The sequence below is a fragment of the Eubalaena glacialis genome, chromosome 3 (assembly GCF_028564815.1).
Source record: "Eubalaena glacialis isolate mEubGla1 chromosome 3, mEubGla1.1.hap2.+ XY, whole genome shotgun sequence".
Lineage (NCBI taxonomy): Eukaryota > Metazoa > Chordata > Mammalia > Artiodactyla > Balaenidae > Eubalaena > Eubalaena glacialis.
This window is the reverse complement of record NC_083718.1, coordinates 84,957,952-84,973,003: the sequence shown is the minus strand read 5'-3', so window position 1 is coordinate 84,973,003 and position 15,052 is coordinate 84,957,952. Positions and strand designations below refer to the sequence as shown.

The 15,052-nt window shown below is 46.0% G+C and overlaps 1 protein-coding gene across 5 annotated transcripts in view; it reads left to right on the top strand.

Moving 5' to 3' along the window:
• The window catches only part of TUFT1 (tuftelin 1), a 44,184-nt gene that overhangs the window by 26,198 nt on the left and 2,934 nt on the right, over window positions 1–15,052 (top strand). For 4 of the 5 annotated variants that reach the window (XM_061183476.1, XM_061183477.1, XM_061183481.1 and 1 more), the window contains 8 exons: window positions 50–136; window positions 1,075–1,164; window positions 3,067–3,132; window positions 6,462–6,575; window positions 10,340–10,468; window positions 11,054–11,148; window positions 13,779–13,884; window positions 14,754–14,837. In XM_061183476.1, coding sequence (XP_061039459.1) covers window positions 50–136; window positions 1,075–1,164; window positions 3,067–3,132; window positions 6,462–6,575; window positions 10,340–10,468; window positions 11,054–11,148; window positions 13,779–13,884; window positions 14,754–14,837 — 771 coding nt within the window. The remainder of the gene's footprint in view (window positions 1–49; window positions 137–1,074; window positions 1,165–3,066; window positions 3,133–6,461; window positions 6,576–10,339; window positions 10,469–11,053; window positions 11,149–13,778; window positions 13,885–14,753; window positions 14,838–15,052) is intronic. The other variant, XM_061183478.1, reaches the window with a different exon arrangement.

The window sequence follows — 15,052 nt, the reverse complement described above, 5'->3', positions numbered from 1 at the left end:
GTTGCTTCCATTGGAGGTCTCTTAATTAGTGTTGTTTTCCTTATTTCAGGTGTACTTGAAGGGGAAGTCCGGAGACAAGATGATCCATGAGAAGAATATTAACCAGCTGAAGAGTGAGGTCCAGTATATCCAGGAGGTGGGAACCCCTTCCCTTTGTGGAAATGACCTAGGTCATTTCTCTGAACCTCACATTTTTTTGGCTCCCTTCTTTTGTAGGTTCTGATTTTCTCCCTTCTGCTCCCTTCCTATCTCCAAAGCACCATGCCCCCTCATGTGTAAATATCATTTCTGACCCTTCCATTAATCAACCAATCCATTAATCAACAAATACTTATTAAGCACCATGCACCTAGCACCGTCCCCCCAGTCATCCTACCTAAAGTTGCCAGCCTTGCTTCCTTACTTTTTTTTTTTAACATATTTATGTTATTTATTTATCTTTTATTTATTTTTTTGGCTATGTACGGTCTTAGTTGTGACACACGGGACCCTCGTTGTGGCACGCAGGATCTTTCATTGTGGCGTGTGGGCTTCTCTCTAGTTGTGGCATGCAGGTTTTCTCTTCTCTAGTTGTGGCGCATGGGCTCCAGAGCATGTGGGCTCTGCAGTTTGCGGCGCGCAGGCTCTCCAGTTGAGGCGCACGGGCCCTGCGGCATGTGGGATCCTAGTTCCCCAACAAGGGATCAAACTCGTGTCCCCTGCATTGGATGGCGGATTCTTTACCACTGAACCACCGGGAAAGTCCCCTCCCCACTTTTCTTAACCCTCACTCTGGCTCATGTTTCTCCTTGGCACTTGTCACCATGACATATTACATGTTTTACGTATTTGTCTTTTGGGTTGTGTGTCTCCACAACTAAAATGTTAGATACACCAGGGCATGGTTTTTATTATTTTGTTGCTTGTGTAGGAGGGACTGGGTTGCAGCCCCACTTGACTAGAATCTCTCCTTTCCCAGCCAGTACTTAGAACAGTACCTGACTCATAGGAGTATGGGTTGTGGATAGGCACAAAAGTGGGTGAGTTGGTGTGCTCTCTTTCCCAAAGCTAAAGCCTCTTGCCCTCTCCTCCCAGGCCAGGAACTGCCTGCAGAAGCTCCGGGAGGATATAAGTAGGAAGCTCGACAGAAATCCAGGAGATTCTCTCCATCAGCAGGAGATACAGGTAATAGGAAATGGTCCATGGTTGGGTCCCCACTGAGGAGGTGGGGTTGTGCCATTTATCAGTCACCCAGTGGGTGCCGAATCTAATGCCGCTGCCAGGAAAGGAGAGAATACAAGTGATGCTGGCTTCTCTGAGCACTCACAACCTTGTTAGGGCTCTCCAGCAGATGGACACTTGTAGTCACACTAATCAGCCTACATACAAGCACACCTGTTCCTAAAATATGTGCAAAAATTGAATTTATATCAATAAAATTATTGAGTTAATGGCAGGCCATCTTATATATAAGGATTCTGTGATCAATCTTCTTGTAATACAAAGTCTTATAAAGAGACAATTAACCTATAAATCCAAACTTCTCATAAGCTGATCTTGCTTAATTTGGTGATGCTTGTGGTGTAAATTGGAAGTCTTGGTCCTTGTCTATTATTACTGTCTGTGTCTATAGCTATCTCTACCCTGGGACAGGAAGCTCCTCCAGGTTAAGGTTCACCCCCCGACCCTCGTCTCTGTGTCCCCACACCCCAGCCCAGGGTCTGGGATGCACAAGGTCATCAGTAAATGTTTGTTAGACCAAACTGATTGGAGCATCCCTCTTGGGATGGATGATCCTGGGATCCTGTTTTTCAGTTCTTCAAAAATTTGAGGATAGAAATGTCCCCAGGAGAGCAGAACTGTCTCTTCCATGACTTCACCCTCATCTTCCCTTAGATTCCGAGCTGTGTCTCCTTCATTTGCTTTTGGTTTGGTTGCGGTGGTCCTTCTCCAGTAGATCCTGCCCTCGTTCTCCTAAGGGGAACAGTGACCTAGCAGCTAGTGCCAGCAAAATTACCCTTCGTCTTGGGCATGTGCTAGGCTTGTGTGGTGGATTCTCCCTAATTCATTTTGCTTTGGCTGGAGGTAAGACTTTCACTGCCTGAGCTCACATCTGGCTGGTGGGAGGTGCTTTGTCTGGTGACTGAAGAACCTAATGTGTTCAGAGCCCAGAAGTCCAGGCACCTTGTTTACACAAAACGGCAGTTGTATGATGACTAATCAGGCTTTGGGTTGGAAAGAACTGCAGCAAATGCCGCTTCCCCTTTTGATTTATGCTTTGTCAGACCTTGTCAGGATCCCCGAGGGGCAAAGGAAACTCTGTTTATGGCAGATGGCTGCTTGTATTTCCTGGGCTGCGAGGAATGGGCCTGCACATTTTCCAGTCTTCTGAAAGGTTTTAGCCTGGGGTTTCTTTCCTCCTCCCAACAAGGCTAGATAGAGTATTCCCTCTCAAGGCTGCACATGTTTCTCCACTCCCTCTTTTCTCCATTTTCCCACAGAGCACTAGATGTCTTTTTTTCTTTTCTCCCTTCCTTCCTTCCTTCCTTCCTTCTTTTTCTTCTTCCTCTTCCTCCCCCCTTCTCTCTCTCTCTCTCTCTCTCCTCTTTCTGTCTTTCTATCTAAGATTTGAACTCTTAGAAGAATAATGTTTCAAAAATATATGATACTGCTTATATGTGGAATCTAAAAAAAATGGTACAAATGAACTTATATACAAAACAGAAATAGACTCACAGACATAGAAAACAAACTATGGTTACCAAAGGGGAAAGCAGGGAGGAGGGATAAATTAGGAGTTTAGGATGAAAATATACACACTACTATGTATAAAATAGATAACCAACAAGGACCTACTGTATAACACAGGGAACTATAATCAATATTTTGTAATAATCTATAAGGGAAAAGAATCTGAAAAAGAATAGATATATATATGTATAACTGAATCACTTTGCTGTACACCTGAAACTAACACAAGATTGTAAATCAACTATACTTCAATTAAAAAAAAAACAAGGAGAAGAATGTTTCAAAGTTGATTGCTTGGGACTGTTTTCACTACCAATTTTATTTTTCTTTGAATAGGTGGTGCTAGAAAAGCCAAATGGCTTTAGTCAAGGTCCCCTGACCCCACATAGTAGCCCACCCAAGGTAGGTAACAGGGAAAATAGTGGTAACTACTGCTTGGCCAAGAGGCAGGAAATAATCCTTCCTGATCCTTTGTTTATTGCTTTCTCTCTCTCACTAAATATGAGAGTAATATTTACTTGCTGTAAAAATTCAAACAAAGGAGAAATATATAAAGCGGAAATTTTCCTTCCCCAATCCCACTCCTTGTAAGTATTCAAGGTTAACAGATTGAAGTGGGTGGGTCCTTTTATTTATTTAATTAATTTTTATTTTTTTGGCCGTGCTGCGTGGCTTGTGGGGTCTTAGTTCCCTGACCAGGGATCGAACCCACACCCTTGGCAGTGAAAGCGCAGAGTCCTAACTGGACCGCCAGGGAATTCCCGTGGGTGGGTCCTTTTAGAGCAGTGCTTCTCAGCCTTCATTGCCCATTAGGATGGCCTTGGGAGCTTTAAAGGATGCAATATCTGTGTGCCATCCCTAGAGACTGTAATTTAACTGGTCTGAAGTGTGGCCTACGCATCAGGACTTTTAAAAGCTCTTCATGTGATTCTAATATTTAGCCTATTAGTTCTATTAGTTCTAATATTCTAGTCTAAAGTTCTAGAGTGTTTTTCTATATACAGACAACCATATTTAAAAGCCGTATGTGTGTGTGTGTGTGTATACACTAATATATACATATGCACTATATATACATACATGGATAAATGTATGTATATAATATGCACATACTTTTCACAATTCCAGTCATGATAAATACATTATTTCTTGCTTGCTTTTTTATTTTTTTAAGCTGAAAAGTATATATAGCCTTCTTTCCATATTTGTATGTGTAAATCTATCTTGTTCTTTTGAAATTATTTATTTATTCATTTATTTTTGGCTGCTTTGTGTCTTCATTGCTGCGCGCAGGCTTTCTATAGTTGCGGCAAGCCAGGGGCTACTCTTCATTGCTCTGCAGCATGTGGGATCTTCCCGGACCAGGGCTCGAACCCGTGTCCCCTGCATTGGCAGGCAGATTCTTAACCACCGCGCCACCAGGGAAGCCCCTATCTCATTCTTTTGAATAACGACAAAATATTTCCTTCCATGGCTGTACTTTTTTTTATCCCCCCCAACTTTATTGAAGTATAATTGACAAATAAACATGGCTGTACTTTTTTTAAAAATGACATTTGTTATTATATTTTTTGTGATTACATAATAATTTAAGACACACATATTGTAGAAAATTAGGGAAATTCAGAAACACAGAAAAGTTGAAAGAAGAAAAAGATATCAATTGTAATCTACCCAGAGAAAAACCAGTTTGGTGAAATTTCCTTTGTTTTTCCTTCAGTGCAAATATATGTTTATGATACTGAGATTAGACTGTATATAGCATTTCTTTGCATTTGTTTCTTTGCTTGGGCAGGTATATTTTTGGATTAGGTTTGTTTGGCTCTCAAGTGCAGAGCTGAATCAGACCTTCCCATCAGTTCAGGGCTCGTTATCATCATTGGTCCCATAAAGGCCTCTCACTGCTTTCACTTTTTTTTTTTTGTCTCCCCAACCAAAAGGTACTCACTCTAACATATTCAATATATGATTTAAATATGCCTATTAAATATGTTTTTTAAAATTAATTAATTAATTTGTTTTTATTTTTGGCTGGGTTGGGTCTTCGTTGCTGTGTGCGGGCTTTCTCTAGTTGCGGCGAGCGGGGGCTACTCTTCGTTGCGGTGCACGGGCTTCTCATTGCGGTGGCTTCTCTTGTTGTGGAGCACGGGCTCTAGGCGCGTGGGCTTCAGTAGTTGCAGCACGTGGGCTCCGTAGTTGTGGCTCGCGGGCTCTAGAGCGCAGGCTCAGTAGTTGTGGCGCACGGGCTTAGTTGCTCCGTGGCATGTGGGATCTTCCCAGGCCAGGGCTTGAACCCGTGTCCCCTGCATTGGCAGGCGGATTCTTAACCACTCCGCCACCAGGGAAGCCTGTTTTTAATTTTCATAATGGACTTGTGCTGTATTTCTGTTTTTTCCTTTTTTATCCAACACCATGTTTTTAGGCTCTATCTACGTTGCTGTGTTAAAATCTGGTTTGTTGTCTCTAGCTCCTGCATGTAAAGTTTTATAACTCCCTTTTTTTCTCTTCATACTGTATCATTAAATTTTTCCATGTCATCAGAGAGTCTTATGAGAATGCCATTTGAAATAAACACATAACAGTTGTGCTCCAGAAGGAGCCTTTTCAAACATTCTCACCTGCCCAGCAGCATAGGCGCAGACATAGGGGAACTGACCAGATAACTTACTGACGGCTGGATTTGGAATGTTGTGATTCTAGCCACTTACTTTAGATGTGCAGTTTGGGTGTTTCCCTTCCCCGAATCACCATATTTGGCAAATATGCTGTTGGCAACAAGTTATAATAACACCTGGCACTATCTGTTCAGCCTTTCTTCTCACAAGCTCCAAGCCCTACCGGATATTATCTTAGTTTTGAGGCAGGCTGTAAGGCAGGGCATGGTAAGGAGTGTTCTCCCTGCTTCCCAGATAGAGAAACAAGGCCCACAGGACTCAGTGATAACACAGCCACCCAGGGACCCTGTCCCCTCCTCCCAGCTGAGCTCTGTGCTCTGGTTTGAAGGTGCTGCTACTTCCCGCTGTGCAAGACCGGGAGGGACTTTTCTGTCAGACTCAAGGGAGCTGGTAACTGAAGTGCAGCAGAGATGAGGGCGAGAGTGTACATGCCAGCTCAGCCCTAACCACCCCCAGTTCGGGTGTGCCTGGGGGAGAGGCTCACAGTAACCTCAGTGAGACACCTTTTCCTCCATCGAATCAGATTCCTGGACTTACTGGGTGCTTTTGCCTTAAGCTGCCCATCTGTCAGTAACCCTTTATCTGCTGATCTTTGTGCTAAGTGCAGAGAGCCACAAAAGACTTGCCTTTGGGACATGCCCCTCATGAGTGTGGCACAGTCCCTGCCCTTGGGGAACTGTAGTCCAAAGCGAAACATGTTCCCTGCTCTCAGAGAACTCTAGTCTGACGGAAGCAGGACAGACACATGAGAACGGCATAAACATACCTGTTCATTAATCAGTTGATACATGTATAAAAATTACTACAGTGTGTCCTAAAATAATCAGGTGATTGGAAGCTAGTTGAGTTCTTTAGGGTATGAGAGTGTTTTCGTATGAATAACTCAGAACTCCTTGGTGCCTATGACTGACTAACTCTCCCCTTGTGCGATGTGAATTCTTTTGTGAGGGTGGTCTGAGCAAGATGGTCCAAACAAGTGTGCGTTGTCGGGGGGACCTTCTCTTACCAAGTCACAAACATAGTAACTTCACCTTCCCTTCCCTGCTCTGGCTGCAGGTGGACACCTATAGAGATGAAGATGTCGAGAGCTTGAGGAGGACCGTGCAGGACTTGCTTGTCAAGCTGCAGGAGGCTGAGCGGCAGCACCAGTCAGACCGTGTGGATTTTGAGGTGAGATTTGGGATCTGGGGAGAAGGTGCCCTAAGGGTTGGGCCACTGGATACAGGTGCAGATGAAGTCTTCCTGGCTGGAGTGCCATCAGCTGGAAAGGCTAGGCTCTGCGGCCTGGAGCACTTCCTGTCTGCTTTGCCCTTTCCTGGATAGTTATTGTTTTTGTTGTCTAAGGCTAGCTGTTGAGTCTCTGCTCTACTGGAGCAGAGTGGTGATGCTGGTCTGGGAGAGCAGGTACTTCAGAAGTCCTTTCTATAAGGACTGCTGGGCTCTAGGCACCATGCAGGCAAGGATTATTGCTGTCAAGTTCACCACTGCATCCCCAGTGTCTGGGACAATACCTGGCATCAGGTGGGTGCCTCTTAAGTGTGGACAGGATGAGTGGATGAATTGGTGTGGTCTTAGGAAGAACTGTGCCCATGGAGTCAGGGGACTTTAGATCAAGACTTGGCTTTACAACACAGAGCTCTGTGATCTTTTTTTCTAAATTGAAGTATAGTTGATTTACAATGTTTTTAGGTGTACAGCAAAGTGATTCAGTTATATACACATATATATATATTCTTTTTCAGATTCTTTTCCATTATAGGTTATTTCAAGGTATTGAATATAGTTCCCTGGGCTATACAGTAGGTCCTTGTTGTTTATCTACAGTATATATAGTATTAGTATCTGTTAATCCCAAATTCCCAGTTTATCCCTACTGCTGCCCAGAGCTCTGTGATCTTGAGTGAGTATCTCAATTATTGTTATAAAAGTAATACTAGGTTATTGTAGCAGATTAAAAAAAATACAAAAATCTCTATATAGAGAAAGCCCCCACTATTAAAAGTATGTGATGTCTTCCATGCTTTCCAGACAATTCTTTGGGTGTAAGATGAGGTACACTGGGCAAACAGAGCAGTTTTCCTAGCTGCTCTATGTGAGAGTAGCCATCTGTTATGTGCTATTGTTCACCCACACGTAAAGTACTTTTTAGGTCAGAAATATGTAATGATAGGATTCTGCCCTGCCCAGGCTTGCTAGGGTCTGGTGGAAAGAGGAATCCCAGCCTGAACTCTTCTGTTTTATGGACTAAGAGAGAGAATTTTTTTTTTAGGCCACGCCACGCGGCTTGCGGGACCTTAGTTCCCTGACCAGGGATCGAACCCGGGCCCCCGGCAGCGGAGGCGTGGAGTCCTAACCACTGGACTGCCAGGGAATTCCCTAAGAGAGGGAATTTTGAGAGGTGTATTGAGGGTGAGGACGAAGGGCAGTGCGAGTGATCAACTGCCTCAAGAGTAGTCGAAGTCTTACCTGAGTGAGTAGTTTAACCTCCCTAACCATCAGTTTCAAGTTTTGTAAAAAGGGGTCATGAAATATACCTCACAGGTTTGATGTATGGATTGAGTGAGGTAATATATGTAAGTATATTTATTACTCAAAAGGGTTTTAGAAACGAAAAATATCCTATATTTTTCTTAGTGATCAGTTTAACACGTGGGTTTTCCTATCCTAAATAATTTGGGCTTAGGGTAATACTAAGATTAGTTGGTCTCAGAACAGAGTAGCTGTGCAGTAAAGGAGTTTGTTGTATCTATTTCAGATTCCACAATTTGGATAATTTGGTTGGCAATGAATTGGTTCAATGACCAGCTGTTCCTTACCTTCTTGGAGTAGAACAGGAGGAAGGGGAGGTCGAGGCTGTAGCACTGACCAGACTGTGAATTTTAGAAAGAAATTTCTACGTTGAGAGACATTGTGAAGTACTGCTTGGTTTTGGCAGCATACGGGGGGCTCTGCTGGCCCTGGGTTTCAAAGCTTGAGCAAAAGTGTCCTGAGTAAAAGCCCAAGGCTAGAAGACCCCTGACAGCTGTTAACCACACGCCCATGGCTTCTTACAGGGGGCTGCCCTTTAACCCCAAGGCATGCAGCACCCACCTGCGATAGGAGATGCTCCTTGGGTTTCTCCCACTGTTGGGGTAGGTCACCACACCCTCTTATGATTAAGAGGTTCCCTTAGGGCAGAGCTGGCTGGAGCTATGGGACTGATGTGGCAGAGGAGTGTGTGTTTTTCCTCTGTGATCCTGCAGCTGGGTGTGAGGATCATCTGTGGCCCGTTAATGCTGAACTCCGAGCACACATCAACCTGGGTGCAGTGTTTGTGTACAGAAATGGGAGGCCTTATTTTTACATTCCCGCCCATGGGGCTGGCTTGTTCCAGGCTAATATGAGACATTTGAGGGCTTTTCTCTGTCTCTCCTGGTGAATTAGACTTTCTGGTCTCCTTTTCTGAACCATGCGGTGTAGGAAGGGCAATGTTGTCAATTACCATGAGGAAAACCTCATGGTTTCCCGTTCTGCTGGCTCCTGGCCGTTAGGAAGGATTTGCCGTGAGTTTGCTCTGGACAGAGCTGTGTGCAGCATGGACACATCCCATCACACATCATCCTGTGCTTTGCTTTCTCCTCCTTGATTCTGACTTGGGAGGAGCCAGACAAACTGGTTGCTGGTGTTCTGTTTTACCAGGTCTGGTTAGGCTTTCTGGAGGCTACCTGGATTCTTTTTTAGTAACTGACTGGGGAGTCAGTATGGGGTAACTGGAAAGCATTGAAATGGATGATGAAGTAACCGGGTTCTGTCATTCATTGGCTGTGTAACCTTGAATAGGTCAGTTGATCTTTAGTTGTGAAAGGAGAGGGTTGGACTAGATGACCGTCAATTCCATTCATGATATTATGGAGCGGCGGCTGTGTGCTCGGTGTTGTGCTGAGCTCTGGAAAGGTAACAGTGCCCAAGGTCTCCGCCGTCATGAAGTTGATGGTCTCCTGGGGGGGCGCACACAAGTGACCGGGCAAAATCTGCTCAGTGCGATAGGAGGGAAGGGCTGTGTGTCTTCTGTGGACACACAAGGAAGGGCTCCTCACCCGAGCTCAGAGCTCCCTAGAAGAAGGGGTGTCTAAGCTGATACCTGAAGGATGACTGGAGTTGGCAAAATGCACGTGGGAGGAAAGGAGGCAAGTTCTTACTTTTTCACTACAAATTCTGCTTCTCTCCTTTCCAAGTTGGCTTACCATCTTTGACAAAGAGCAAATTCTTCCTGGTGCTAGTAGCCCTTCCGGGTGCCATTTTGGCCTTTCCAGTATTGCTGGAAGTGAGGATGAGGAAGAGTGGGAGACAGAAGGAAGGACATGGAGATCTCCTCCCCTGGATTTTTTGTGTTTGCACGAGGAGGAAAGCTGAAACACTGGGTTAAGCTTGGGTGGCACTGGAGGGCTGGTGGGGGTGTTGACGAAGTCAACCATCTGGAAAGCGGTGCTTGTGGGTTCCAGGTGTCACTCTAAAGTAGAGCTTGATCAACTATGTGACAATTAACCCTGCAAGTGGAGTTAATCTGCTAGTCTCCTGAGTGGTCCTGGAACAGTGAGTGGGAGACAGCAGTGTGCTCATCAGGGTTGCCTCCCTCCTCCCATCACTGCACCCAGATTCCTGTTTTTTTCTTTTTAATATTTATTTATTTATTTGGCTCTGCTGGGTCTTAGTTGCGGCATGTGGGATTTTTAGTTGTGGCGTGCGGGATCTTTAGTTGTGGCATATGAACGCTTAGTTGCAGCATGTGGGGTCTAGTTCCCTGACCAGGGATTGAACCCGGGACCCCTGCATTGGGGGCGCGGAGTCTTAGCCACTGGACCACCAGGGCAGTCCCCCTCTGGGTTTTCTTTTCTAAGGTTTTTAACCATGTTTGTCCCTCTGCATGCTTAACGCCTCCCCATCCTGTGTCACAGGTCACACTCAGTCGGTACCAGAGAGAAGCAGAACAGAATCGGGTGGCCCTTCAGAGAGCAGAGGACAGAGTGGAGCAGAAGGAGGCGGAAGTCGGGGAGCTGCAGAGATGCTTTGTGGGAATGGAGACGGTAACTGCTGGAGTCTTGCTCTTCAGCACTCAGACTCCTGGGCCGGAAGGTGCCTGGGGATTGACTGAGGTGGTTGCAGAGACTGTCCTTTTCTGAGCAGCTCCAGAAAAGCACATTTCATAGCTTCCTTTGGCAAATACCTTCGAGGACCTTTTAGCCCTTAAGGAATGGGAAGGTCTTTCTCTGTCTAACTTAGCCCTTGATAACTAGAGTTGAACCCATTTCCATTTCAGGCGGGTTCTTGTATAGCTGCCCTTTGGCCTTTGAAGATGGTTCTTCAGGAGCCACTCAGCCTGGTTTCTCGGGGATTGGTAGCCATAGTTGGCAGGGGGGCCTGGATAATGCAGGGCCAGACTCTCCCTCTGGGCAGCTGGGTGAGGCTGAGAAGTTTCTATGTGCCGGGGTGGGAAGGGTTATCCCGGACAGGGGAGAGTGCCCCCATCAAACCAGCTTGGGCTGCTGCTCTTTGGCAGCTGTCCCAGGCCCAGCAGGGGCTGACTGCCAGCCCTAGTGCCCATCTCACCCCAAACGCAGAAATTGTCTCCATCTCCTCATCTTAGATTTTCTTCCCTTTGGCCCATCCAGGAGCATCAGGCCTTACTGGCGAAGGTCAGGGAAGGGGAGACAGCTCTGGAGGAACTTCGGAGCAAGAAGGTTGACTGCCGAGCAGAACAAGAAAAGTAAGGACTCTGGTTCACCGTGAGGTTGGGGTGCAGGGAGGGGAGGGCACAGACCTGGGGAGGAAGCTGGTGCTGATGTCAGATCTTCCAGCTCTGACTCACCGTGTGTCTGCTCAGTGTGGGGCCCTGCCCAGGGAGATACTGTTGGGGAGGCTGCCATCTCCAAGGAGCTCATTTTCTAGGGAGTAATAACCTGAAGAAAGGGCTTCTACAGTTTTAGAGCAAGGGTCAAGCAGGAGCTGACAAAGTGTCTGCCGTTGTGGCACATCATTCCGTGGTTGTCACACTGGATGTGGAAATGGTAATATTAACCACAGCTTACTCTCCCCCTAAACAAAAGCCAACTGTAAACTATCTGAGGGTAAAATTGAATACTTTCCTCACAAGTCGTGCTGATGAAAATACAATGAGCAGCTTTGTGGAGAGATACTGAACTTCTTTCATCTAAACCAACTCAGAAACTGAGACCCACCTGTCAGCAGTGGCATCTAGGGGATCTCTGAGATCCTTTCTACTCCAGGGTTAGAGGATTTTGATCAGAGGAATTCCCTCTGATCAGAGGGGATCAGAGGCCCCAGACCAGTGAAACCTACAGAGCCAAGATTGAGCCATTCTTGGACCTTCACGAATTTAGAAATTTTTTATGCTGTTGGCAAATAATATAGAAGATCTCAGATGGTAAATCAAATTTTTAAAAATAAATTTATTTATTTCATTTATTTGTTTTTGGCTGCGTTGGGTCTTCGTTGCTGCACGCGGGCTTTCTCTAGTGGCGGCGAGCAGGGGCTACTCGTCATTGCAGTGCGTGGGCTTCTCATTGCGGTGGATTCCCTTGTGGCGGAGCATGGTCTCCAGGCTCACAGGCTTCAGTAGTTATGGCGGGCGGGCTCAGTAGTTGTGGCGCACAGGCTTAGTTGCTCTGCGGCATGTGGGATCTTCCTGGACCAGGGATCAAACCTGTGTCCCCTGCATTGGCAGGTAGATTCTTAACCACTGCGCCACCAGGGAAGTCCCGGTAAATCAAATTTAACAGTAGTATATTGGTCTGGACTTCATTGTATAAGTTGGACCTTTCTAAGTTCAACAGACATTACCTGAAGGGCCTTCTAAGGAATTCCAAGATGAATAGACACCATCCTTGCCTTCTTGGACCCCTCAGTCCGCTGGGGGGTCCTTTTCTCTCCTTTGGGATATCCTTGATCTAGGCCTGCCTGGCATGAAAAATGCAGACATCTTATTGTAGCCTTCTTTCAGGCTTCACAGCAGAATTGCTTTATTTTTTTAAAAAATTTTTTATTTTTTTATACATTTATTTATTTATTTTTGGCTGCATTGGGTCTTCGTTGCTGTGCGCGGGCTTTCTCTAGTTGCGGCGAGCGGGGGCTACTCTTCATTGCGGCGCACGGGCTTCTCATTGTGGTGGCTTCTCTTGTTGCGGATCACGGACTCTAGGCGCACGGTCTTCATTAGTTGAGGCACGCGGGCTCAGTAGTTATGGCTCACGGGCTCTAGAGCGCAGGCTCAGTAGTTATGGCGCACGGGCTCAGTAGTTGTGGCACACAGGCTTAGTTGCTCCATGGCATGTGGGATCGTCCTGGACCAGGGCTCGAACCCGTGTCCCCTGCATTGGCAGGTGGATTCTTAACCACTGAGCCACCAGGGAAGCCCCAGAATTGCTTTAAATTACTCAGCACTCCCTCCTCAATGGTGGAGGTGCTCATGGGCAGGAGACTGAGTGGAAGGAGCAGGAGAAACACAAAAGACCAGATAATCCAAAGCTGAGACTTGGGGATGGCAAGTGACAGCTATGCATCATAAATGCTGATTTTCTAAATAAAAGGAGACTGAGTAATAGGGCACTGGAGAGCTGAGGGTGACAACTTAGAATGTTTGAAGCTTAGGAAGGATGAGTTTGGAGGCTCAGATTGCACTGTCCCCCACGCCGAGCACTGCCCATCTTCTAGCAGTGGGTGCTTGTCTGTTTCCTCAGGCAGACCCAGAGAGTAATGGGTACCAGCAATTCTTCAGTGCTCTCCCCAGCCGCCTGACCTTTGGAGATCTTGGCCCAGTTTGCTTAGAAGAGGCAAAGGAAACAGCAGTGTCTGGGAATCAGGAGACTTAGAAACAGACTTGTGTGAAGAGGCTTTAAGGGTCCTCAAATCTTATCTCCCTCTTGATATAAAATCCCTGCCAAAGCTTGATGGTCTAGGGTATCATAATCCCAGCTTGTACTTGAATCTTTCCAGGAAGGAGGAGTTCATTACACACGAGGCAGTCCACTTTCTGACAACTTTAATACTGAAAAAGTCTTTCCCGTGTTAATATAAGAACTCCTTCCTTGAAACATCTACCTATTGGCTCTAGTTTTATCCGTAGAACTATCCAGAATGACTTATCCTTTCTAACCTTTCCGAGCCTCAGTTCCCTTATTTGGACTAGATGATCTCTAGTGATGCTTCTGATGTGTTGTTCTAAGGTGTCCCACCACCTCCTCCTTACAGCAGACCACTGGGGAATCAGGCAGAGGGAATCATGCCTGATCGAAACCCCCTGAGCCCAAGGCCCTTACTGTGACTGGGTGGAGAGAGCATCTTTTCCCCTTGCCTCAGCCTTCTGGTCTTAATCCCCAGAGCTGCTAACCTGGAAAAGGAAGTGGCTGGGTTGCGGGAGAAGATCCACCACTTGGATGACATGCTTAAGAGCCAGCAGCGGAAAGTCCGGCAAATGATAGAGCAGGTAAGCAGGGTTAGATCTTACCCTGCTCTGGGTTACCCCTCTGGAAGTTTCCACATTGTCTAGCCCTGTTTTCCTATCAAGTCTACACCTTTATTGATTTATTCTCTTGGGTATCTTGGCTTATATTTATTAAGTGTCCCATAAAACATTTATGGCAACCGATTACTAGGTTAGGGTGATTGGGATTTGCTTTTCTCCCATCTTCCTCCTACTTTTTTGGTTATTTGCCTTGTGCGTTCCCATGGCAGAAGAAGGAAAAGGTTATTCTCTCCCACACTTTGAAGAGTGCTGGTAAATGAGTAATTAAGTCCCAATAAACTCATTTATCTGTGTGTAGATTTTCAGCCTTTGCACCTCGTGCACATTTTCTGCCTTCCCTTGCCTGAGCTAGGGTAGCACACTCAGAATATGCCATTTTGTAGAATCGTTTTGAGAATTTAAGATACCCTAATTGGGAGGGCATAGTTGCTGCATGTCAGCTCCATGAGGGCTAGGATTTTTCTGTCTTGTTCACTGCTGTTTCCCATTCTCTAGAACAGGGCCTGTCATATGGTAAGCACTCAATAAATATCTCTTGAACCAATTCATAATTTGTATTTCCCAAAGTCAAATGGAATGGGTTTTGAATCATCCATTATTTTGGATTATCAGGGTGGTGTTCCCCTCAAACCCCTGCCCTCACACCTGGGATAATCAAGAGTTTAACACTGACTGAAACAAGGCTTTTATAGAAAAGCTAAGCCAGTCACGAGAGAGGTACAAAACTCTGCCCTTTGTCTTTGCTGGCTCCCCCGGCAGCGGGGCGAAGTGCGATGAGTATGTAATGAGTCATTTCAGAACAAGCTCCAGTGTCTGCCACATCTTTGCAGCTCCAGAATTCAAAAGCTGTGATACAGTCAAAGGACACTGCCATCCAGGAGCTCAAGGAGAAAATTGCCTACCTGGAAGCCGAGGTGTGTGTTCTGGGCGAGCAGACTCTTGAAGAAAAAACTGGACATAGGGAGGGAGAGATTCTGGAGGGGGTCTCGATCCTGTCTAGCTGCTGCTTGGAAGTGAGTAGCTGGGGTGTTTGGATGATCTTCAGTTCCGCTGAGTGAACATTTTCTAAGACTCTTCAGGGAGTTGGAAACAATGGTAAGACCTGTCCCCACTCTGAAAGGATATATCC